This window comes from Solanum dulcamara, chromosome 2 (assembly GCF_947179165.1).
Source record: "Solanum dulcamara chromosome 2, daSolDulc1.2, whole genome shotgun sequence".
Taxonomy (NCBI): Eukaryota; Viridiplantae; Streptophyta; class Magnoliopsida; order Solanales; family Solanaceae; genus Solanum; species Solanum dulcamara.
The window spans coordinates 3,194,369-3,219,622 of record NC_077238.1 but is presented as its reverse complement, the minus strand read 5'-3'; the positions used below and the strand labels follow the sequence as shown (position 1 = coordinate 3,219,622).

Sequence of the window (25,254 nt, the reverse complement as noted above, 5' to 3'; positions counted from 1 at the left end):
AAAGAAGGTCCAGATTCATGTACTGAATCTATGAAGAACTAAAGTAAAATGTGGACATATATTTCGTAGTGGGTGAAAGTCTGTTAAAATCTGTTTTATTGTCTCAAAAGCTTTTTAATATCTGATATATTTGTCAACTATTTTCCAGACAATAATATTTTCTTCAAATAAATCAATAAGCTATTAATCCGGTTCATCGTATTTGTTTCTTATCATTAAACTTTTCTTTTAAGAAAAAAAAATGTGTTTAGTTAATATCATGATTTTTAATTAATGTATGAATTTTTTTTAATAATATATTCAGTAAAATCTCACTTGTGAGATTGAGGAGTTTTACAATTGACCCTCGGCTCAACAGAAATAAGCAAATACAAAATAAAAATAAAACTTAACAACATATAACTATTTAGTTGTTTCAAATGAGAAATTTGGCGTAACTGATAAAGTTATTATCATGTCACATGGAGGCTGGAGCTTGCGTGTTCGAGCTATCGAAAAAATCTCTTAATAAAATGCAGAGTAAGGTTACATATACAATAGACCCTAATGGTCCGGCGATTTTCCAAATCATACGCATAGAGAAAACTTAGTGATAGATTAAAAATGACTTTCATAATTTATTCCTATTTCATATTTAATTCCTTTAAATATTGCCAAAGCATGTATATAATAGAGACTCCAGAAAGATACATGACTAGGATCAAATCTCTTTTCTATAACTAGAAAAGCTAGCAAATACAACTGGATACTTTAGTTTTAGTGTTTGAATTAATTCAAGATGAAAGATTCTGAATTAGTTTGAAAAATCTGAAAATGTCAAAAGATTATCATCACATGTGTTTTTGTCTAAACAAGATTCTTGAAATGGCATCTTAATTAGAGGAAGTCAATTTCTGTTATAAAGTCATGTATTTGCTTGGAAATTTCATATAGTTCCTTTTTTTTTTTTGGGTAGATAACATGTTCACACTCTAATTACATTTAAAATAATTAATGCATGAATTTTACTTTTAAATTTTTCTTCTCAGTGTGTCAATTTAGGTAAGCTACTAAAATAGGATATAATATTTTTTTATTTGGGAAGGGTTGAAGCACAAACGAATTCAAGAGATAGAGTCAGATGAATTCAGAATAAATATGATTAGTATAAAATTCATCTATAGCTGCTTTTAGCCTTTGTAATTTCTCTTTTGAAATTTCACTTATGCAATTTGAAATTTTATGGGAATGGCTAGTTTTAAAATACAAGGATGGAAAGTGGCTAGCCCGTGTTAATACTTTGTATGATTAAGGCTGACAAAATTAACAAAAATTACACCCATAATCTTGGAAATTGTCGTTCTTGAACTTTTTACCCTCACTTGCCCCATGGACAATAAATGTTCAAGGTTAAAAGTCACGTTTTCTGCATGGAACAAAACTCAAAATTTGTTAAATTTGAAATTCTTTCTATGAATAAACGAGGTCAAAAGTTCAAAATCATCTAAATTCAAGATTATTCTTGTAAATCATCCTCAAAATTAGCCCGTAAAAGTACAACTTGCCTAACCAACCTCTAGATTAGTAGAAGTTGGACAGGTTAGACTATGATACATTGTTTCTCTTATACCAATCCAACTCATTTCAACTTAGCTAATTTTTGAGCAGTATTACAATAACTCATTATTGATTCAATTCGGATACCACCAAAGGCAAGCGCTAGGCACCTTTTATGATAACTTTATGTCTTGTTGTCAAACCAACAACTCTTAGCTGTGGTATTTATCTCGCTTGAAAATATAATTGGGTTCTTAAGCAAAACACATCACTTATCTTTTGTCAGCGTGTGTCCATAAGCATTTTACTATCTATTTATATGGTTAATATCTTGATTAATGTCATAATCACTCAGCCCCACTAGCATGGGATGAGGGGAGCTGTAATGACCCGTTAGGTCATTTTGAAAAATAGTCATCTTCTCTTTCATGAAAGACCTATTTTTTTAATTTTAAGTTGAAAATTTTGGACTATTACTATGATTATTTAGTTGAGGGATAAATTTAGATAACTAATTTAATTAGTGAGTTAAACTGATAATTTATTTTATATCATATACCACTTGTCCCATTATTACTAAATAAGTTAATTGAGTTTAATATTTGAAAATCATAATTTATTGAGGAACAAAAGAAAGAACAACCTGGAAAGAGGTCTTTACGGTGCGACGACAACCAAACAGGGCGACATAATTACTTCAGGTAAATAAAAAGGAGATGTATCCAAATCTCAATTTTAGTTTGTAATGTATTTGGTCTAGGTTATATGTCAATCATTATTATATTTTTGGGTGGCAAGCTCTATTTTTATATGTAATTTAGTTGCTGCCGACGTGAGTTTCGAATGGAAAATTTAATACGAATAATAAAGTAATAATGGATTATTCATTTGCACAATAATATCCACATATTATTGAAATTGAGTTCTGTCTTTTTCATTATATATTTTTCCTTCTTCTCCTTCTTTTTGTTTTGTGGTTGAGGATTCTGTTGGTATAATATGACTTCAGATTGAAATTATTCTCATGGTTATCACATTATAATTCAAGTTTTTGATATATTGAGATAGTTAATTAAATATTAGGTGTATTTTATTATATGAATACCTTTAAATTTATGATATTAGAGGAATTGAGGCTTACAACAAGGCTTGAAATTAAGAAAATATGGGAGTTGGCATGTTAAGTGACATCAACATTACGAACTTGATTATAGATTTGTGTGAGTTTTTGGGTCTAGGTTAGACATATAGTAATTGGGTGTTGTGGTTTGAAATCTTATTGTGATTATATATTTGATTAAATTACATTGATTTGGAAGCCCAATGAAAGAGGAAGGCTCGAGTTCCGGAGTGATTGCTTGATTATTTGAGGCAAATGAATTTCTAAACCTTAGTTTAAGCTTGTAAATGCTTGTATTTCTGTGTTATGTGTACTGGGAGTAATGAGAATTGAACTGGGTTATTGACTGAATAATTGGCCTTAAAAATGGAGATAAGGGGAATAAAATGACGATCTAATGACATGTATTGGTGGAATTTATGTGATGAGATTATGTATTTATTTTAGACATGTGAAATGACTATGTTGATATGAGATAGCAAAAAATATTGTTGTTGTCATGTTATTATCTTGAATCATATGAGCATGAATTGATTGCATTGGTTCTGACATACTGTGCTGAGACTGAAAATGATATGAAACAAAGGGGTCGGGTCACACGCTCCGTGGCAGGTATTATGAAACAAAGGGGTCGGGCCACACGCTCTGTGCCAGGATATGTATATTGAGGGAATGGGTCACACACTCCATGGCAGGTAACATGGACAGAAATGTCCCACATTGATTTCAAACTGTAATTCAGCGGATATGTACCGATATAACAGACATGCATCATCTCATTGCATTGCATCACATTTTGTTGATATTTGTGAATTCGTGTTTACCACTTATTGCTCTGTATGTGTTGAACTTGACTTGATATGATTCACTTGATGAGACTACTGATGAGTATTCGTGGACTGTGCGATTATTATTGTATAGAGTGTAGAGTTGAGCTAGTTTTATGCAGGTTGTAGTTAAAGAGGTTCGGTTGGGATGACTGGAGTACTTGTATCTATTGAACTTTGCTTAGTTTTAGTTATCCACTTGCTGAGTACCGTGTTGTTTGGTACTAACCCCTTGCTTCTACACTTGTGTAGATTGTGAGCCCGGACCTACTTGATCTCCTAGTGTTTTCTAACACATTTGAGGCTATCATTTCGAGTATTAAGGTAACTGTTACATCTATTTAGAGGACACCTCTTACTCTTTTATCATGTTTTAGTCCTATTCTAAAGACAAAGACATTGTGACTGTATTTTCTTTCGTACTTCGATAATGTATTAGTTGCTTGTACACATGACAATCTGTCTTGAGAGATTTTGAGATTTTTTTTTGCTTTTGACTAAGTTAAGCCTTGCTTTATCTCAATTACCTCCGCATTTACTTTTCGTTGAGTTTTAGACCGACTTGTCTCGGTGGATTGAGATAAGTGTCATCACACCCAAATTCGAATCGTGATAGGAGCAGTCGAGCATGCAAAGACACAAGTCGAGTAATATTTGACTTGTTCAAATTCAATCAATTTATTCATTTAATTACTACATTTCAAAATATGATTTTATTATATGTATATGTATAATTTTTTGTCAAGAGGGGTTATTAATCTGGAGAATAGATTTCTAGTAGATGTATGTACATGACAACCTTATCTCAGACAAGGAGTGCACCATGTTTAACAGGCAACTTGATATGTTGTACGGCATGTATGTCCACTCCATGTTTTTATTATTTTCGTTTTTTGTTGGTACATTAACTTTAGGAAGATAAGGGAAGATGGATAATATGTCACTTGTCAGTACCATATACTTCTAGCATCTTCAAGAATTAATTAAGTTTTTATTTTTTATAAATTATATTGATTTTCCAACTTATATTGTTCTTGTTCTATTTCTAAGGTTAAAGTTATTTTTTTAATTTCTCATTCTGTATTTGATATTTCTTATGTTAGGGCTCAAGTAAATTTAGATTTGAATCAAAAAGTCTTATATTAGAAGTCAAAATACTTCTTAAGATAGATGATTTTATATTCAAAACTAATCAAATTGAGACATACAATATATGATGAAGAATTATTTATCAATCTATCACAATCTTATTGTCGTTTGAATGATGGTTATTATTATTATTATTGTTGTTATTATAAATTGAGACTGCTAAAAATATATATATTTACTGGCCATGTTTCGATTATGTATTTAAAATGATTATCATTACAATATTTTAAATTTTATTGGTGAAATTTCATTATAATATTCGAATTTTATTTGCAAAATTTAAAATTTCATGATAATAACAAATTCTCAATTATATGGGCTGAAAAAAAACATGATCATATTAGGTTGGGCCCAAAGATGACTCATTGAACTACTGGTGATAAAAGGTTCAATGAAACAAACCTACTCCCAACACGATGATGTTGATTACTCATTCCTTGTATTGTTGTGATTGTTGGGCCAAAGGTACAATATATAATGCGTATATTATACATTGATTATATATTATTAAATATCGATGACGATAAAAAATATCACGACTAAGCAGGTGGTCCTAATTTTTATCACCAGACTAAAAACGTTGAGATCTCATTTGAGAATAGGGTTAATAGGGCAAGTGAACATATAATAAATTTTAGAATCACCATTTAAGCCATAACCGTAATTTATAAAAGTTTGTAAGTTTAACTACGTCGGAATCAACTTCGGACATATGCGATCGAAGTTGCAAAAACTCGCATGAAGTGATTAAAATAGATCAACAATAACAACATATCAAATGTAATATCACAAGTAGGATTTCAAGAGGATTATATGTACGCAATCCTACCCCTTATCTTGTCAATGTTGAGAGACGGTTTTCAATAAATTCTCGACTCAAGTAAAACATATTTATTTTAATGCTTAAAGTAACTTATTTGTTTAGTAAAATAATCAAAGTAGAGGAATCAGTCGTTAATAATAAAATAGAAGAATAAGATATAAGGAGGTGTGAAATTAACTTGGGTCCATTGTCCATAGTAGAGGCCCAAAAATTATTGAGATGATGGACCCACCCCAAGGGAATTCAAGTAATACCCGGCCCATTAACCCCCTTCCTCCCACCCCCCTCCCCCCGCAAAAAACAAAAATTAAAAAAAATCAACATTATCATTTATCCCCTCTAAGCAAAAACAGAGAGTTGTGCCTCCGTGTGTGTGTGTGTAACAGAAAAGAAATGGCACATGCAACAGCTTCTCTGCTACATCTTTCTTCTTCCATTAATGGTGAAACAAAATCTTTATCTTCATCTTCTCAACTCAGAGGAAATTACCCTTTTAATTTCTGTAGTAGTAAGTACAAACATTCTATTTTTATTTATTTATTTATTTACAATACAACAACCCCTTATGCAATTCTTGATTTTTCATTTCAAGGGTTTTAGTCTGTCATTAATTTTATGTTAAAAAAATTCATTCTTGGTAACTTGGGTATTCAGATTGACCAACTCTGATGCTAAAAAATCTTATTTTGTTGTATTGGGTGGTTGAATTATTTTATTGAGTTTGGTTCATTTGAGGTAAAGATGTAAACTTTATTAAGAAGCTTGTAATTTATGCTTTGGAAGCAGCTTGGTATCATTGTGTGTTGTTTATTCTATTTGGATTATCACAATATTTTGTTGTTGTTATTGTTTTATTAGTTATGTTTTCTTTGCTGTCGTTTTTCCTTTTCATACTTGCTTTGATTTGTTGTACTCGAGCTGAGGGTCCTCTGAAAACAAACTCTCTACCTCCACGGTTAAGATTTGTGTACACGCTACCCTGTACAGACCTCACAAGTTTCACTGGTTATGTTGTTGTTGTTGGAACTTTGATGCTAAGAAAAACATTATTTGTTTGTATTGGATGGATTTTGGTATGAATTTCTTTATTGAGTTTGGTTCATTTGTGGGTAAAAATGCAAACTTTATTAAGAAGCTTGTAATTTATTATGCTTATACTAAGAGCTGGGTAACTTTGGATATTCAGATTATGGAACTTTGATGCTAAAATAAACTTATTTGTTTGTCTTGGGTGAATTTTGGTCTTGAATTATTTTATTGAGTTTTGTTCATTTGTAGGTAAAAATGCAAACTTTACTAAGAAGCTTGTAATTTATGCGAAAAGATTATCGGGTTTGGAGGAGGCCTTGAGGATTAGAAGGTATATTTATGTTTATTTGTGTTTCAATGTGTTGCTTTGTTTCTTTTTCTCAAGAATTGAGACTGCATATTCTTCAAAAAGTGATTAAAATACGTTATTGACCTTTAAGGTGGTTGCTGCTGAATATAACTGCCTTATTACAATTAGACCTCTTTATAATAGTCATTTCTATAACAACAACAATTAGACCTCTTTATAACAGTCATTTCTATAACAATATTTCACTGTAGCAATCAAGTTTTCTTTGGTACTGTGTCATATATATATTATAAGTTCTCCATAACAACATTTTGTTGTAGCAACCAAAAGTATCCGGATAAACCACACCGTTTTACGGAGATTTGACTATATATATCTGTAAAATTTCCATTGGTTACCATATTGAAGACCAGTGGCGGAGACACAGTACTGTCTACGGGTTTCGTCAGAATCCTATGGCTTTGGCTCAGATCATGTATTTGTGGAAAAAAATAAAATCACTTAATATGTACAAATAATTTATTCAGAACCCACTAAGCAAAAGAATAATAGTCCAGAACCCATAAACTAAAAATCCTGGTTCCGCCTATTGAACTTTGTGGGAAAGAAAATGCATTGCTTGTGAATAGAGAAGATGGAGCACTGCAAAATGATTTTTTTATCGAATGTATAGAATATTTTTGCTTTAAAAGGTATAAAGACTAATTCTTTATACCTTGTGTACACTTTTTACTGTTAGAATTCATGAAAATCTCTCCCAAATTACTAAAGTATATATTCTATTGACTACTGTCTCAAAGTCATGTTTTATAAACATATAAAAATCTCCATTCTGTTTTTCTTTTTTCTCTGTCTTCTTTTTTTCCCGGGGGGGGGGGGGGGGGTTTGAATGTTTACTGGTGTCTCCATGAATAAAGAAGAAAAAAGATGAAAATAACGACATGATTTAGTGATGTATAGGGAACGTGAGCTTCGTGGTTCTACCACCGCAACAAGAAGGCCACCTTTAAGGCGTGGAAGAGTATCACAACGGCTTCCTGTGCCTGATGACATACCAAAGCCTCCATATGTAGGTTCAAGAGAGTTACCAGAAATTTCAAGTGAACATCAGATCCATGATGCTGAAGGCATAGCTCGCATGAGGGCTGCATGTGAGTTGGCTGCACGGGTTGTTGACTATGCAGGAACTTTGGTTAGGGTGAGACTGTTTGATATCCATCTTATTTCATTGCTAAAGAGGTTGTTTTCAACTATACTTGTCTGGCACGTGTCCAGCTGTGTGATTGGATAATTCGACCAAAATGCACTTTGGATGTTTCAACTCAAAAGTGTATTGGTTATCACCTCATTACTTTTGCTCATTCTACTTCACTTATGGTAATTTTGTGTAGCTGACCTGTACAGAGAGAGGCTAAGTTTCCCTGCGAATCATGCTTAATTCAAGTAGTTAATGGCTTGGTGGATAGAGTTATTTGGTACTCGTTGCTGGTGGGAGGTGGGAGGTGACAGGTATCATGTGGAATTAGTCGAGGTGCGCGCAAGCTGTCCAGGATACCACAATTATAAAAAAATTTAAAAAATTCAAGTAGTTAATGACCTGAAGGACATTTCAGTTGCTGTGCTCCGGATGATAGTATTTTTTTTTAAAATGATCACAAGAGAAAAACACTAGGTGATTTCTTCCCATTTGTTTTGTTCTAGCCTTGGTGGACAGAGTAATTGACTACCTGTTGCTGGTGGGAGATGACAGGTACACCGTGGAAATATTCAGGGCCTGTGCAAGCGGGCCCAGATACCACGGTAATAAAAAAAAAAACAGCGAGATTGCACTTTCTAATTTTGGAATGGTCGGTTATAATGTAGCTAAACTAGTTTCTATTCCTTAGATAACTCTTGAGATTACAATGGGGAACTTGACCTGTCTGTAGCACATAATGGGTACATTCGACTCTCTTATCTAACTGAAACATCTGGTAATAAATGGGCTTGGCGTAGGTGCTATTTTAGGAAACTCACAACGTCCTTTTCAGCTAAGTAAAAGTATTATATGTCGCTGAAACTTTCTTTTAGCACTTGAAGGAAATCTCCAGACAAGCAGCATTTGAGTAATGTAAACAAAAAATGTAGTAGTCCGTGTATTTAGATGCTATTTGATATTCAATTGAAATATGTAATCCGTGGGTTCTCATAAAATGTTTTCTTCACAACTGGTACGGATTGGACCAAAATGAAGAATATGCTATGAATGTTAGATCTCTATTCACAAGAATGATATCTTATTTTTTGTCGAGGTTATTAATTCCTTTGATACCCTTATAACATGTTATTACATTCTTTTCTTGAATCTATCAGCCTTCAGTAACAACAAATGAAATTGATAAAGCTGTGCACCAAATGATAATCGATGCTGGCGCTTATCCATCTCCCTTAGGCTATGGGGGATTTCCAAAGAGCGTGTGCACATCTGTCAATGAGTGCATGTGTCATGGAATACCTGACTCACGGCAGCTGCAGGTCATTGCCTTTTCATAGCATTCTCTTACTTAAACTTTTCTATGTGTATTCAGGACAAAAATTAATATATTGTGCAGAATGGCGACATAATAAACATTGACGTGACCGTTTACCTGAATGTAAGTTGTCAATGCCCCTTCTGTATTGTAATAGACTACATATGCTATCTTTTTTACTGCTAGCCAATCTTTACCCTACGTATTTAGACGACATTTGTGGTAATTCTCTTGAAAGTTCTGATGTTGGATTCTGGATAAACCTTGTAAGTTTCATTGCTTTGTTCCTTTCTCAGGGTTATCACGGAGATACGTCAAAGACCTTTTTCTGTGGCGATGTGAGTGAATCCATTAAGCGGCTTGTAAAGGTATATATTTCTCAATTACGTAAGGAATGATGAACTTTCTGGTTATTTAGTTTGCTTCTGAAAAGTTAAACTGATCACTGCCATTTGAAATCGAGTTCCGTTATGCTAATACTTGTTAAAATTTAAGATAACAGTCAATATTAACAATAGAACTAATGTCTCTTTCATCATTCGATGCTCGTGAAATTGATTGTCTGTATTATATCCTACTGTGGTAGGTGACTGAAGAGTGCTTGCACTATGGAATTGCTGTTTGCAGAGATGGTGCTCTTTTTAGAAAGATAGGAAAGAGGATCAGGTGATTTTCTGAATATGATATTATCGTGATTATTATTTGATGATTTGGATATTTTGAAGCTTCAATAGTCTATCTATTTTGAAGTTCCGATACGTGTCAAACTGTTTCTGTTTAAACAGATGCGAAAACTTTTAGTTACCGCTAAAAAATGTCGGTAGTGTAGAGTGTTGCTGAGAAACTCTTGATTATACACTAGTGAAATTCGCTTCTTCAGCTGTAACTTTGAATAATTTACTGTGATATTCTCGCATATTGCTGGCAAACAATTAATGTCATTTCTTGTGTATATACCTTATTTTTTGTTGATACTCTTCCGTGGTCATTTAACTTTTTAGACTTTGGTTTCAGTGAACATGCTGAAAAATTTGGTTATGGTGTTGTTGATCGTTTTGTTGGACATGGTATTGGGACAGTATTTCACTCAGAGCCACTCATATTTCATCACCGTAAGTTACTCTCATTTGATCGACTTTGACATTTACTACTGCACTTCTGTTCATCCAGTAAAATCGCTGAAAGTTGTGGAAGAGTTTTCTTAGATTGATGTTGACAAACCTTGACAGTAATTGACTTAATGGTAGCTAGGTGACACGGCTCGAATCTGTGACCTGTAGGTCACACGGAGACAACTTCACTGTCTTATGTTAACAATATAAAAAATAACAAGATAGATTATAGTTTATCTGAAATGATATCAGAACATGTTCAAAAATTGGTTATTTTCTTAAAGAAACATACATATGCTTAACATGCAGAAGCCACTAGTTTCCTTATTCTATTTCCACGAACTTCTTAGTTACTAATATCATATTTCATGGTTAACTAAATCTCCTCCTTACATATTTGCAACTAATATAAAATGCAGACTCCAAAAGGAGTAGTCACTTACCTCTCTTTAGCATCATGACATTTGCCCTTTAAATTGAATGTCACCTTCACAGTGAAAAGATCGTTTCATCACCCTTTTAAACCCCGTTTTTCAAAGAATAGATGCCATGATTTTCGAAGTTGCTATCTAAGTATTTCCTTGACTAATAAACTTAAGATCACATTGGCCGCCATAGTGATCATGACCCATTGGACGCCAGAGACTGTAATAGATGGATTGCTTTTTGTCCTCACGACTCATGAGTTCGTGAGTTCTTCCAGGTTCCTTGTTCATCTTTAGCGTTTCCTTCTTGATTAATCATAGTCCCCTTGAAATAACCACAAATCTTAAAAATAAAATTAATTCATAGTATTTAATAATTACTGTTCGTCAAGGCTGATGGTCCTTTCAGATATTATATGATCAATTTGGATTGTTCTATGCTTATCGTGCCTCGTTCAATTCTGATTTTGAATTGTTCCTTTTCACAAGGTTATCTTGTTTAGAACATGGACAATCTTTGGCCTTCCGCTTATTGCCAATTGAGAAGAATTTAGTGTTAAACTTTATACTACGGAGTAAACTTAAGGTCTTGAGTTCTCTAGGTAGCTAGTATTGATCATGTTTGATCTGACTGCTGAATGTGAGATAAGATATTCAAGCTGTATTATAGGTACTGGTTTTCCTAATGTAATCCTTTTCGGCAGGTAATGACAAGTCTGGCTCCATGGTTGAAGGGCAAACATTTACTATCGGTAAGTGCATTAGGATAATGTTTATATCATACATTTGATTTAAGAGAGTGATCTGGGAGTAAACTGGAAAATTAACAGCTATAGTTTTTTCAATATAGAAATGCGAAGTTAACATAACGGGTATAACATCACCACAGTGCTGAACTGCTATAAATGTTTGGACATTTTTCTACTCACTAATTTGTGCATAGCTTTTATTGATTAGCTATATGTTTAGCTTGGACACATTTGTCTACCTTATGATTTGGGTGTGGATGCCGATATTTAGTAACTCACTTTTGACAGTTTTTGTAAGTTGTGTTATATATAGATTTCAGCGGCCTTAACGTAGAACTAGAATTCTTCGAAGCTGTATTTGGGGAATAATTTGATCTTGCTACACTGTAGTAATAGTTCTTCAACATTTGCTTTAGGGTGCTAAGTCACCATACTGCTGGTGCTTGAGAAAGTGACTCAAAATTTATCCAAAAGAGAATCATTGTGCAACTTCCTTTATGTAATCCACTCTTAACTTTCCAATTCTCTTTGAATAACGGGGTGTCGAGCTAGCTTCTGCACACCTCGACTATTCTATTGGGTAACTGTCTACCCCCATCAGTATCAGTACATGTACTTGATAATTCTGGCCACCAATGCTTAGGGAGATAGAAAGAAGTCACCTAAATCTATTTTTACATTTCTCTTTGGATAACGGGGTATCGGGCCAGGAGTTTTTGGCCAAAATCATCCTTACACTATACTCCAAGCTTAGATTACATCCTTAAAATATTATTCTTAGCAGAAAACATCCTCCAAGTATTTAAAATTTAACAATTTTCATCCTTCTGCTACAATTTTTCAGAAAAGTAACAAATTCTACAAAAATCAAGTCATCCATTTGTATTTATTATTCTAAAATACGCCAAAAATATTATTGTGGACTTTTTGGGTGATTGAGTTTAATTAACAGTTTTTTTTCATTTATTTTTTATGTGATTTAATATTAAAAAATTACCAGTTGAAATATGTTTCTTCTCAACTGAATCTGCTTAAGCGGTGTTTGTAGGAAACTTCCACTTCTAATAATGGAGAATGAAACTCGAATGCGAGACATAATCAAAATTTTGATTAAAAACTCGAATGCGAGACATAATTAGAATTTTGATCACCTTAATATTAGATTGCACTGAAAAATTATTGATCTAACTACAAGTCGACTTTAAAAAAGGTGAAGATAATTAAGCTTCAGCTTCTTTCCATTGGTAAAAGAGAAGAAGAGCAGATCATGTATCCTCACACCTTTCTAACATTTTTTGTTTCAGCAAGCAATGGTGTCTACGATTTTTAATATTCTTTTCTTCAGGAGCTTTTTATAGCAGGTAATGAATTATGCAGAAAAACTTTTTGTTCACATGAATTACACATGTGTTTGTAGGATACCTTAATTTTTTGACAATATCTAACTGAAGGATGAAAATTGTCAACTTTTAAATACTTGAAGGATATTTTCTGTCAAAAAATATATTTTAAGGATGTAATTTAAGTTTGGGGTATAGTTTAAGGATGTTTTTGGCCAAAAACTCATTGGGCTAGTTTCTGCACACCTCTACTATTCTATCGGGTACATGTCTCTTGCCATCAATACAAATACTTGATAACTCTGCCAACCAAGACTTAGGCTGACAGGAAGAAATCACCTAGCATTTTTTATTTATTTATCTGTTTTTCCGATTTCTGCGAATCTCTCGTAAGTTTAAGTTTCAAGTTTTAATCAGGTAAAATAGACAAATCAGTTGCGAAAGCTGAACTTGATTGGTTACAATACTTCCTTTGTAGACTAACTTTCTTATATCTTTTATCAGTAGTCTCTTTTTTTCAGTTTCAGCAAGTGAGTACTATAATTTACGAGATCCAATATAGCTAGTCCGTGAGCTAGATTTGCCTCATTTTTTTGTCGAGTGGATTCTGTCATTTCACCAATTCGTACTTAACAACGTGCTAATGAATCTCCTTCTCGTTAGCTTCTTTCACACCTCGACTATTCTATAGGATATAGCCCTCATTAATACCTACTGATGATAACTCCGCCCACCAAGACTAAGACTGATATGAATAAGTCACCTAGCACTTTTTCATAGCTTTTTTTCATAAGTTAACTTTCATGTTTTAATAGACAAATCATTTGTAAAAGCTGAACTTGATTGGTTACAATACTTCCTATTTAGACCAACTTTCTACACCTTTTATCAGTAGTCCTTTTTCAGTTTTCAGTTTGAGCAATTGAGTACTATAAATTTACATCATTTTGTTTGTATTTATTACAGAACCAATTCTCACATTGGGAAGCACAGAATGTGTAACATGGGAAGATAACTGGACAACTCTGACTGCTGATGGTAGCCTTGCTGCTCAGTTTGAACATACTATTTTGATTACAAAAACTGGTGCAGAAATTTTGACAACATATTAATTCTAGTTTACTATAAAGTTTTAATTAATATGATTCTAGTTGATGATGTTCATAACTTCATCTCATAATTCTTGTGATTGTTGCTCCATATTAGGAAAAGATCAATACATGTAATCTTAGGAAATATTGTCTTTTACAACAAGGATATACTTTGATTTGTTGCACTCGAGCTGAGGTTTTTGTTAAACAAATTCTCTACCTCCACGAGGTAAGGGTATGGTCTATTGACGTACGCTCTACCCTCTTCAAATCGTACTCGTATGATTATATTGGATATGTTACGTTGTTGTACAACAAGGATTTAAGAGTAGTAGTATTTCCTCTGTTCCATTTTATGTGAGACTCGTTGCTTATTAGTCTGTTTCTGAAATAATTTAAGTCTTGAATTACCCATTGTACGCTTTACGACCACAAGTTCAAAAAATTGTCTTTCTTTCTCTATTAAACTACATGCCATATCAAGACCAAGAATTTAAGTTTTCTCTATAGCAACACATCTAAAATGTTTTATCAAAAGCATTTGCTTCATGATGAATTAGTAATTCTCAGTGCATAGTAATTTTGTGTATGTATATATATATGTCAAGACACATGTATAATATAATGAAGTTTTCATATTTCAGTTTTCACAAAAGCAAGTTGAACTTTTGGTATTTGTTACGTTTTTTTTAATAAAAAAATAGAATGAAGGCATAGATCTTTACATTAAAGCCTCCTACTTTAACATTCTCCTGACACAGCAAAAAATATTCACCCTTAATTTTATTTGAGATAAATTCATTAATTCACAAAATATAACTTCTCTCTCTTTCATCTTTAATTTATACTCCTATTATTGTTGAAGCTTGGTATCACTTAACAAATTGGCTAACAAGAGCAAAATAAAGTTCTTGGTTTCGAGTCTTATCGTCACTTATAAACTATAACGGTTAAAAAGAATTTTCATATATTGACTCAAATAAAGAATCAAGTCCATACATGACCAGGAGGTCACGGGTTCAAGCCTTGGAAACAGCCTCTGGCAGAAATGCAAGGTAAGGCTGCGTACAACAGACCCTTGTGGTCGGGCCCTTCCCCGGACCCTGCGCATAGCGGGAGCTTAAGTGCACCGGGCTGCCCTTTTTTTTTTTTTTTTTTTTTCTAATAAATTGAGGCGGTGTACTATTGAAGACGTATAATTAATCAAATAACAGTAATGTATTTTTTCTAATAAATTAAGTTTTTAGATGAGATGACCACACACTTTGATAAAACTTAACTTTACTGGAAAAATCTTTTTTTTTTGTGTGTGTGGTTTGAAAGCATCCTTTCCAACAGAGAAATAAAAATAACTAAATTTCTGATGGATCTTCCATTGAAAGTAATTAATAACTTCTTTGCTAATTCATTACTACATTACTCGTAGACAATATATATTTCTATAATTCATTGCTAAATAAAATTAAGAACAAAATATTCTATTTATAGCTATTAAATTGATCTGTCACTAATTTCTATATTTTCAGTAGTAATACAAAAGAACAGTTTCCAATAGCCTTTTCACTTTATATATAGAAAGCATGTGAAGGGAACAGATAAAGAAAAAAAAATATCATCATGATGGGATTGATGATCAAACATGGGGAAAGAAAAGGCAAGAAATTAAAGCTTGTGTGTGCATGCATGCAAAAATGAATGAATATATATAAAGATGGCTGCCAAAAGAAAAGAATTATGAGTGATCAAAATCACTAAAATGAGTTACAAAAATCAAAGCTAAAATGTCATGATGGGATGGTATAACTGTTACAAAAGTAAGCAAGATCATCCATAACCAATATGGATTGCGATGAAATGGTTAAGATCCTTTTATTCTTAATCAGAGATTTCGAATTTAATCTCTGAAGATGAAATTTTTTTTTGAGAGCGTTGCCTTCAAAAAAATGTTCACAATTCACCACTTGTTAGATTGAATTTCATCTTATATAACAACACAACCGGGGCCTTATTAATTTAGAGACTTTCTCGAGTTTGATCTCTGAGGATGAATTGTTTTTTTTAAAGCGTAGCCTTCAAAAAAACGTTCACAATTCAAGATTAAAAAAGTAAGCTTAAAAACATAGAAGTTAAACTTCTAGTGTAGAGCCAAAAGTAGTTCAAAAATTATTTTAGGTCACATGTTCACGATTCAATTTAGGATTTCAGGACAAGACAATGATTGAGTTTTGCCATTTGGAATTGATAATTAATATTTTTAACACATACAAAGTTTAACTAGGCCAAATTAAAGCTACTGCATTCTGTTGAACCATAATTTTATGCGATGTACATTCGCTCTTGATATCAAATTCTATCGAATTTCCTAATTAGAATTTCTGATTCCATCACTTGACATGGTAGAGTTATGTAGGAGGGGGAGGGGTATAGAGAAAAAAGAGATTACTCAAGAGGTAGAAGACTGAAGTAATGATTGATTCCGTCGATTGAACGAAAATCGATTTTTGCTTTTTTGGCTTGACTACTCTGCTTGCTTAACACAAGTCTTATTTAACCTTCACGGACCGCTTCACTACCCCAACAAGCTCCAGCTCGAAAGCAAGAAGCAAGGGCGCAGCAGCTGTGCGAAAGACCTTGCGCCTTAGCGCTGTCTATCTCTGAGAAAAAAAAATTGTGTGAGTATGTGTTTGTTGTTATTCTAAAAAAGAAAAAAAGGTAGTAATACTTTGGGTGAAACCCCAAAAACAGCAACTTCCAGTGGTCCATTGTTTTACCATACTGACAAAAGTTCTCCATCAAAGTGTTAGTAGAACCTCACTGACTCTCTATTCAGTACACCTTAGAAAAAGACTCACTATGAGTACTCTGAAGACACACACAAACAAAGAAAGAAAAAAAAGAGTAATTGTTCCGAATTCGAGTTTTAGGTATGAAAAAATATGTTAGAAAATGATTTTTTAAAAATGAATCTTAAGAATCCGGATTAGTCAAAGCCTCAGAACATTAGGTCAAAAACAAAAAAAAATATGTGAATGCACTTTCTTTTTGTCCCAAACAAACGATGATTTTCTATATTTAAAAAAAAAAAATTTCATTATACAATTAAGATAATTTATAGTTGCAGAAATATCTGTTACCTCTTTTTGTCCGATGTGTGTCATGGTTTGAATTTTGAGAGTAGAACTTCTTTATTTTGATTTTGAATTTTAATATAAGATCTTTAAGTTTTTTTAAATAATAAATAAAATAAATATATTTAAAAACTACGTAAAAAATATTATAAGTTACAACAACTAATAGTTCAAAATCTCCCATGCGATGACGACTTGGAGATGACTCGAAAGGAATTGATAATTAGGCGTATCAACAGACGTTGCAATTAAACGTATATAAAAAAAATTGTTGGTAGAACTAGGTCAAATGACCTAGCTTCCTCTGGCTCTTCCACCGTCTATGCTCCAAAATCAAAAAGAAAATTGACTAAAGAGAGTGCGTGAAGAAACTCAATTTTGACCCTTAAAATTTGAACATGTATCATATAAATTGAGACGAATGAAATATGTATTATACATTACAAGCTATAAAAGTTTTTTTTTGATCTATTTAAATTTCGTATTCAGTCAAAATACATCACATCATTTAATACGAAAGGAATACTATAAGATAGACTGAGAGAGTGAGGGCTGTGGCAAATGCAATGCATAGCTAATCAACAGTGCAATTTTCTGAAGACATTTCTGACTATTATGTCTGTTGTCTGCTCCTCTTTGTTTTCCAGCTTTATTTTTGCTGAATTCACTTTTAGATTCTACTACTACTAGTAGTATAACTACAACTACTACTGCTTCTGAATGACAAAAGAGACAACTCTATGCTTGGCATTTTTATTTTAAAAAAAAACTATGAGATAAAGGTTAGGTTGCAAGATCCTGTTTTTTTAATTTGTAGCATATCTAGTTGTATTTTTAATTAATTTTGAGAAAGACTCATTATTCAGGTGAGCCATGCACCTTAATGGTGTGGTACATAGTGGATTTAATACGTCGTGCCTTGATAGTTACAAAGGGCGATGAAACTATCTAGATTCCACATTATGTTGTGGGATGAGGAAAGAGTTGCTTTGGGAAGCTTTCTTATAAGTTAATTTGTTGACAAAGAGATAAATGATTATCCTACCTTTGTCAGATTTGATTCCTGAATCTTAATATTCTTTAATTAGTTGAAGTATATTAATTAATTTTGAGAAAGAGTTGGTATTCAGGCGAGTTACTTGATGGTGTAGTATGTAGTGGATTTAATACGTACGCTCTGCCTTGATCGTTAGAAAATGCGATGAAATTATCTAGATTCCACATTATATTGTGAGACAAGGAAAGAGTTGCTCTACGAAGCTTTCTTATAAGCTAATTTGTTGATAAAGAGATAAATGATAACCCTACATTCGTCAAATTTGAATCTTGAATCTAAAATCTCCAAGGAAGCGCATTCAATTGAATCCCAAGCAAAGCTTTGACCTTCCCCTTGATTGAAAAATTGTAATTTTGACCTATTTTTTTGCTACTAACTAAAAGCTTAGGTTGTGTCAAGAGAATTCAACAATTCGTATTAATTATAAAAGAAACTTGATCTAAATAACAAGCTAGTAATATATATACACTAAGTCCTTGGAATTTTGCCAGACACAAATCTTGTTCAATCAAATTTTGCAACTATCACTTCCAAATTTTAACATTAATGATGCTCTGAGACAACCTGGTTTTACTAACACTCTCTGTCTTCATCATCCCTTTGCCCCACCTAGAGAACATTTGCACATATAAACATACATGCAAAAGAAGCCAAAAAGTCTCTAGTCAAATCCCAATTTTTTGCTCTCATATCACAAAGGATAAAAAAAAAAGTTACTCTCATTATAGTTGCCCACGCTATATCTTCTTGGGATGCGATTCTTTTTCAAAATGAAAGAGAAATACTACTTTCGTGCACTAAACTACCATACTTTTCTAAAATTTCATTTTTATGTTCACCATCATCATCAAAGTTTCCTTCTAATTCTTTCTTTTTCTTCTTCTTCTAATTCTCCTGCAATTAATAATAATAATGATAAAAAAAATTACCACTATGTGTACCTTGTCATATCCAAATTAAAATCTCTCTAACATGGTCTTTTATGCTTCTATTTGATCAGTTTAATTTTTTGATGAAAGGAATTCAATTGAATTCTGTTCGAACATTATAATTCTGACCTTTTCCCTTAATTGAAAAATGATATTGATTAACTAAACCAACATGAAGTAATTAACAAGCTAATAGTTAAACAAATCTTCAATCTAATCATGCAATTTGATACATCTAAATTTTAACATTAATGCTTAGAGACAACATGTTCTTACTACACTCTTTGTCTTCTTCATCTCTTTGCCCCCTAGGAAATATATGCACACAAAAACATACATGCAATAAAGAAGCCAAATAATCCCTAGTCAAATCCCATTTTCCCCCCTCTCATCACAAAGGAAAACCAAAAGTTACTCTCATTATAGTAGTCTACATTACATTCTCTTTGGGATGCGACATTATCTCTAACTCTGCATGAACGTGAGATACTTCATACACTGAACTGCAAACCCTTTTATATTTCTAAAGTTCCATTTCCATGTTCTTCATCATCATCATCGTCATCATCTTCTTCTTCCTCGTCCTCATCTCCTTCAACATAATAATAAGAATTCTCACTATGTGGTGCATGTCCATCACCAAAAGCTTTAACATGATCTTTGAGTGATCTCTTGTGCTTAAAATCAGAACCACAAATACAAAACCAAAGTTTCCCACAATTTTTCTCATGAGTCCTCCAATCTCCTCTTACAGCAAAATTCTTCCCACATTTTCTACAATTAAATGGTTTTGCCCCATGCTTTCTTTTATAATGTGTTTGGAGAGTTCTAAAATCTTTCAATGGCTTTGATCTTGGATGGTCTATGTTGTTCTTACAACCTTCAGCACAACAATAACAAGGCAACCTTAACATTGATGAAGCTTGTCTTGTCCCTTTTAGTGAATCTGGTCCCTTTCTATATTGTGATCCATGCCCCCACATATGCATCTAATAATACAAAAATAAAAAATAAAAAGTCACTAGTTAATGAAAGGGGAAAAAAATGTAACATAACAAGTTGGACCAAGCAAAATTAACCTTTTTTTTTAACCAACCATAAAATTTGTTACCTATTTTGGTAAGTTGGGAAATTTAGATCACTTGAAACTTGACTAAAAGTACATAGATATGAGACAATAAAAAGACAAAATTCAAGAAGTTTACTTTCATGTGTAAATTGAACCCACTATGTTCATTTTAATAACTCCTAAATATTATATATGTGGAAATAAATTTCAAGAAAATAGGATAAATATTAAGCTATGAACCTATATTTTTCAACAAAAAAAATGTAAAAATCTTGAACTCTATTAAATTAAATTCCTGAATCCGCTTCCGCATGTAAGAGAAGAGTGTGCATGGCTACATATGAACCATTAGCACATAGAGACAGAGTCATAATTTGAAGCCTATGAATCCAAAATTTTAGTTATTTAAAATTCTAAATTAATCATTTGTACATAATCAATAGATTTTCCTAGACAAATACAAAATTTGAACATATACAACTAGATTCGGCTGAACTCGTAAACTATACTCTAGCTCCGCGCCCGATTAGCACAACACATTATACATAAGTGACAACCCTAATATATAGTCACACATGTAAAAATGATGAACTAAATTAAAATTGCATATACAAGATCTTTAACATGAATAAAAGTACATATGTATATCTATAGGGAAAATAAACTAAACCTGCATGTTGTTAAATCTGTTGAAAGTTTTGTTGCAAACAGCACAAGAGAATTGAGTAGGTCCAACAAGAATTTGGGCAGGAGTTGGAATCCAATATTGTCCATTTGCTAGTGAAACATTAATATTATTATTGTGATCCCCTTTGTTTTTACTAATGTGGTGGTTGCTGTTGTTTGAACTTATTGTACTTGATGGATCAATATGAAGAGCCACAGTGACACTTTCTTGATTATTATAGCTTTGAAATTGGAAACTAGAACAAGAAGAAGAAGAAAAATAGTCATGAAAATTTGTAGTACTATTTTTTTGTAGATTTATTTGGCCAGGAGGACCAAGAGAGAGGACAGTAGAAAGTTCATCTTCAACTAATTCACTAGAATTAGATAAGTATGTGATAGAATTATGACTACTTTGCATGGTTAGAAATCTAGTCTATGAAATTTGAGGAGACAAAGGCTATAAATAAACTAACGTTTTTAAAGAGTTTATGACCAAAGGGTAAAAGTTACAATAGGTGGTCTTGGGTTGGGGACTTTATGCTAGGATTTTGTTTCTTTTTAGCTAAGGGGAGTTGGGAGTGGGGGTAGGGGCAAAGATGCTAGGTTTTCTTGTCTGTCTACTATACTATACACAATACTTTTTTTTCTTCTTTTTTATGGTACTACACACCATTTTGAATAATACACAAATTCCACCATATATTTAAGGAGGTATATATCTTTCCTCCGTCTAAAATTATTTGTCATTTGTTACATGTTTCTTAAGAAAATGCTTTTGTCGTCTCAAAATAAGTGTCACATTAGCAAAAAAGTCTATGTTCCAATTTATGTGGCACATTTCGGATTTCGAGATTCAAACAAGTCTATCTTTGATTGTAAATTTTTTAAATATTTTTTAAATATTTTGAATTATTAATTGTTGTGATTTATAGTACTTTTTACGTAATTTACAAATATATAAATTTTATTTTAAAAAAATTGAAAATTTCATGCGCAAATTACTGGTCAAACTGAAGCTCTTTGACTCTCGAAACACGAAAAGTACAACATAAATTGCGACAGAGTGAGTATTAAGTTTGTCTTAAATTCCTAAGATGACACTTATTTTGGACGGATGAAATATTAATTAGGAAAGGTTTTGACTCTTTTACCCTTATTTATATCTTAAAATATAATCTCTTTTCATTGAATATTTACTCTAGTTTATATGTCATCAATCCTTAATCGAGATATTTATAGTCTTCAAAAACAATTACTACTAAGGATAAAATAGTTATATAAATATAAAAGTTAAATAAAAGGGGGGAGACAATTGAATAGTGAACCAAATAAGATTCTCGATTCCCAATTTCCATAGTAAGGCCTTGTCACTTCATATATCTCATAGTTGTTTCCTCCTTACATTTCTCTCTCCATTTTTATGTTTTCTCCTATGAAAGGTTACATTGGCAAATACTGTACATTCTGCATAATATCCTACACACCCACTCCCCACGCCCACTCCACCCCACCTACCAATTTTTTTTTTTTTTAATATGGATTGTTATTTTCTTTGTTTCTTATTTAATTTAGTGTTCAGTATCTGTATTATGGTTAAAACTAATTTAAATTTATGTCGCGTAAGATATATTTAAGGAGAGAAATTTATTTCTAACATAATTTTTTTATATATTCAGAATCCGAACTTGAGGTCTCTGATTAAAGTTAAAGAGGTTCTATCCATTTCACCACAACTCTTGATTGAATATGAACATTGTTAATTCTAAATTTACCATTTTTGTTTTAAAAATCTAATGGAAAGTAATTGGCGAGCTCTCTTTCAGATTATATGATTGTATGTGTTTAACTTTTGTACAATATGTATTGTATAACCTAGACATATATACCAACAATTAATAACGTTGTGGTGAGATAGGTAGGAATTAGGACTTTATCATTCTTAATTAGGTGTATTTGCAGATTTGAGTTCTGAATATTAAAAAATCCAAAAAAAGGGCAATTCGATGCACTTAAGCTCCCGCTATGCGCAGGATCCGGGGAAGGGCCCGACCACAAGGGTCTATTGTACGCAGCCTTACTTTGCATTTCTGCCAGAGGCTGTTTCCAAGGCTTGAACCCGTGACTTCTTGGTCACATGTCAACAACTTTACCAGTTACTCCAAGGCTCCCCTTCTGAATATTAAAAAAATCCAAGTTACTAAAAAAAATGATTCATATACCTTGTATAATGTGAATTTAAATTAATTGAAGTTACAATATAAATATCGAATATCGAATAAGAAATATAGAAAATGTAGCAGTGCAAAAGGTGAAGTCATCAATACGAGACATTACATCAACAAGTCTAAACAGCAACAAAGAAGCCTTTATTGAACTAGTTGATAGGCCTTTCATGAAAAAACACAAGTTGATTTGATGGCTTTGTAAGTTAAAAAATTTTAAAAAATAAACTGACTACAATATGCATGGGGACTGTAAATATATTATTATGATGACTTTCGTTTTCTCAAAAGACTTGACGGAACCTAAACAATGATGTTTCGATAGCTTTAATTTATACCATATAATTTGATTTAATGTGAAATTTATAAAAGTAAAAAAAATAATTAAAATTTATAATTTAAAATAAGTCATAAATATTTATGTGATTATCAATTTTTTCATAAGATTCTAAAATAAATAAATTAAATTATTACTAAATATAAAAATATGTCATTATTTTTTAAATTGATTAAAAAAAAAGTGAGTCATATAAATTGAAAAAGAAGGAGTAGTCTTTTAGTTTTTGCGTACGAAATCAAAATTTCAAGCTTATGAGTTTTGAATTTTAAGTTTTTAAAGTTACTAGGTTCAAAATTACTCTCTTCGTCTCAATTTTTATGGTACCCTTTGACTTAATACAAATCTTAAGAAGAAAGGAACGCTTTTAAAACTTGTGGTATAAAACAAACCTTAGATATTTGTGTGATTATAAATCATTTCATCAATGATAAAAGGGAAATTATTTTAGAGTTGAGTTATTTTTAGTTATAGAAAGATCAGTGAAATTCTTTTTTGATCGGTTCAAAAAAGAAAGAATTACACATAAATTGAGACCAAAAAAAGTAAAAATTTCTACATATTCAATAAATTATTAAGATAACAAAATAAGATTTGAACTAAAATTACCACTCTCTCTAATCCAATTTATATATATATATATATATATATATATATATATATATATATATATATATATATATATATATATATATATATATAAAAATTACGTTAAAAGTACTATAAGTCACAACAATTGACAATTATAAATATTTAAAAGATATATAAAAAAATTACGATAGAACTATATTTAACCAAGTCCGTAGTGAACATTCTAGCTCCGCACCAGTATATATAGAGAGGTGTTTTAGGCCAGTGGTTAGTCATATCCATAGTTATTTACAGAGAGGTTTTTCAAATGTATACGCAGAAATTTGTTGGAATTTGGATTTAAGGTAATGAAAAGTAACTTCTATTTTTTTTGTACGTTCTTTTTTACTGTTAGGATTATTCTAATCCATAGGCTTAAACCTAGAAATTTTATACCCCAAAAAAAATGGTAACCTTAGTATTACTTAATTAAAATACAATATACTATACAATATAAATATAATATCCTTGGAAAATAAGGGAACTCAAACCTTATAAAATGAACTTATTGTCAACGAAGATTGTGATGGATTGATATAAGTATTCACAATGTTTAACTTTTGTGTATCTGAATTTAGTCATACCAAATATAAACATTGAATTAAAAAAAAAACTACTCGACCCTAACGTTATACTTAGGACTTGGATGTTATAGCTTTTGACATATTTTTTTACTCTTTTTGACTCAAAAACATTTTTTTTTAATTTACCCAAACACTGTAAATAATTTTAAGTTTAGCCCGTCCTCTTTTAACGCTTTAAATTGCCATGTTTTAGGAAATGGCCCATTAATTAGACAGGTGTGAAATCAATCCCATTCTCTTATGAATGAATTTGGCCCAAGTCAATCTCATTCTCTAAACTTGCTCGACATACATTGTGTAATATCTAAATTCATAAAAGACATAAATTTAGAAAGCTTTTCCCTTATCCGATATAGGTTTAAAAAATATTTGCCTTCTGTGACAAAAGTTCTTTAGGAATAAGTTAGGTCTCCTAAGGCATAACTTTATGGTTTCTTAAACGGCACTCATGTCTCTGTCTATCGACATAAGTTTTGTAGAATTTTTTAAGACATAATGTTCTGAAACTGAACTTATGTCTCGTAAGGCATAACTTGTGTCTTGCGAATTTTGCCTGGTAAAGCATAATTGAAGCCCATTTAGATTTTGTTCTGTGGGGCATTATGGCC

At 31.8% G+C, this 25,254-nt stretch overlaps 2 protein-coding genes across 5 annotated transcripts; one reads left to right on the top strand and one right to left on the bottom strand.

Moving 5' to 3' along the window:
- The first annotated feature begins 5,799 nt into the window (after positions 1 to 5,799).
- LOC129879992 (methionine aminopeptidase 1B, chloroplastic) lies at positions 5,800 to 14,352 on the top strand. 4 transcript variants are annotated; one of them, XM_055953785.1, is made up of 11 exons: positions 5,800 to 5,963; positions 6,734 to 6,815; positions 7,755 to 7,992; positions 9,147 to 9,308; positions 9,386 to 9,427; positions 9,601 to 9,672; positions 9,891 to 9,970; positions 10,319 to 10,416; positions 11,546 to 11,593; positions 12,895 to 12,951; positions 13,897 to 14,088. In XM_055953785.1, the coding sequence occupies exons 1-10, from the start codon at positions 5,849 to 5,851 to the stop codon at positions 12,918 to 12,920; spliced, it is 963 nt and encodes a 320-aa protein (XP_055809760.1). In that variant the 5' UTR covers positions 5,800 to 5,848; the 3' UTR covers positions 12,921 to 12,951; positions 13,897 to 14,088. The 4 variants fall into 4 exon arrangements, with proteins under 4 accessions (XP_055809760.1, XP_055809759.1, XP_055809758.1 ...); XM_055953783.1 differs by lacking the exon at positions 12,895 to 12,951 and having other exon boundaries at positions 5,801 to 5,963; positions 13,897 to 14,352; XM_055953784.1 differs by lacking the exons at positions 9,386 to 9,427; positions 12,895 to 12,951 and having other exon boundaries at positions 13,897 to 14,352.
- Positions 14,353 to 19,416: 5,064 nt separating this feature from the next.
- Positions 19,417 to 21,291, bottom strand: LOC129874332 (zinc finger protein WIP6-like). The gene is made up of 2 exons (XM_055949596.1): positions 20,875 to 21,291; positions 19,417 to 20,124 (listed from the first exon to the last, which is right to left on the bottom strand). Exons 1-2 carry the CDS (start codon positions 21,289 to 21,291, stop codon positions 19,651 to 19,653), a joined length of 891 nt encoding a protein of 296 aa, XP_055805571.1. The 3' UTR covers positions 19,417 to 19,650.
- Positions 21,292 to 25,254: the final 3,963 nt, after the last annotated feature.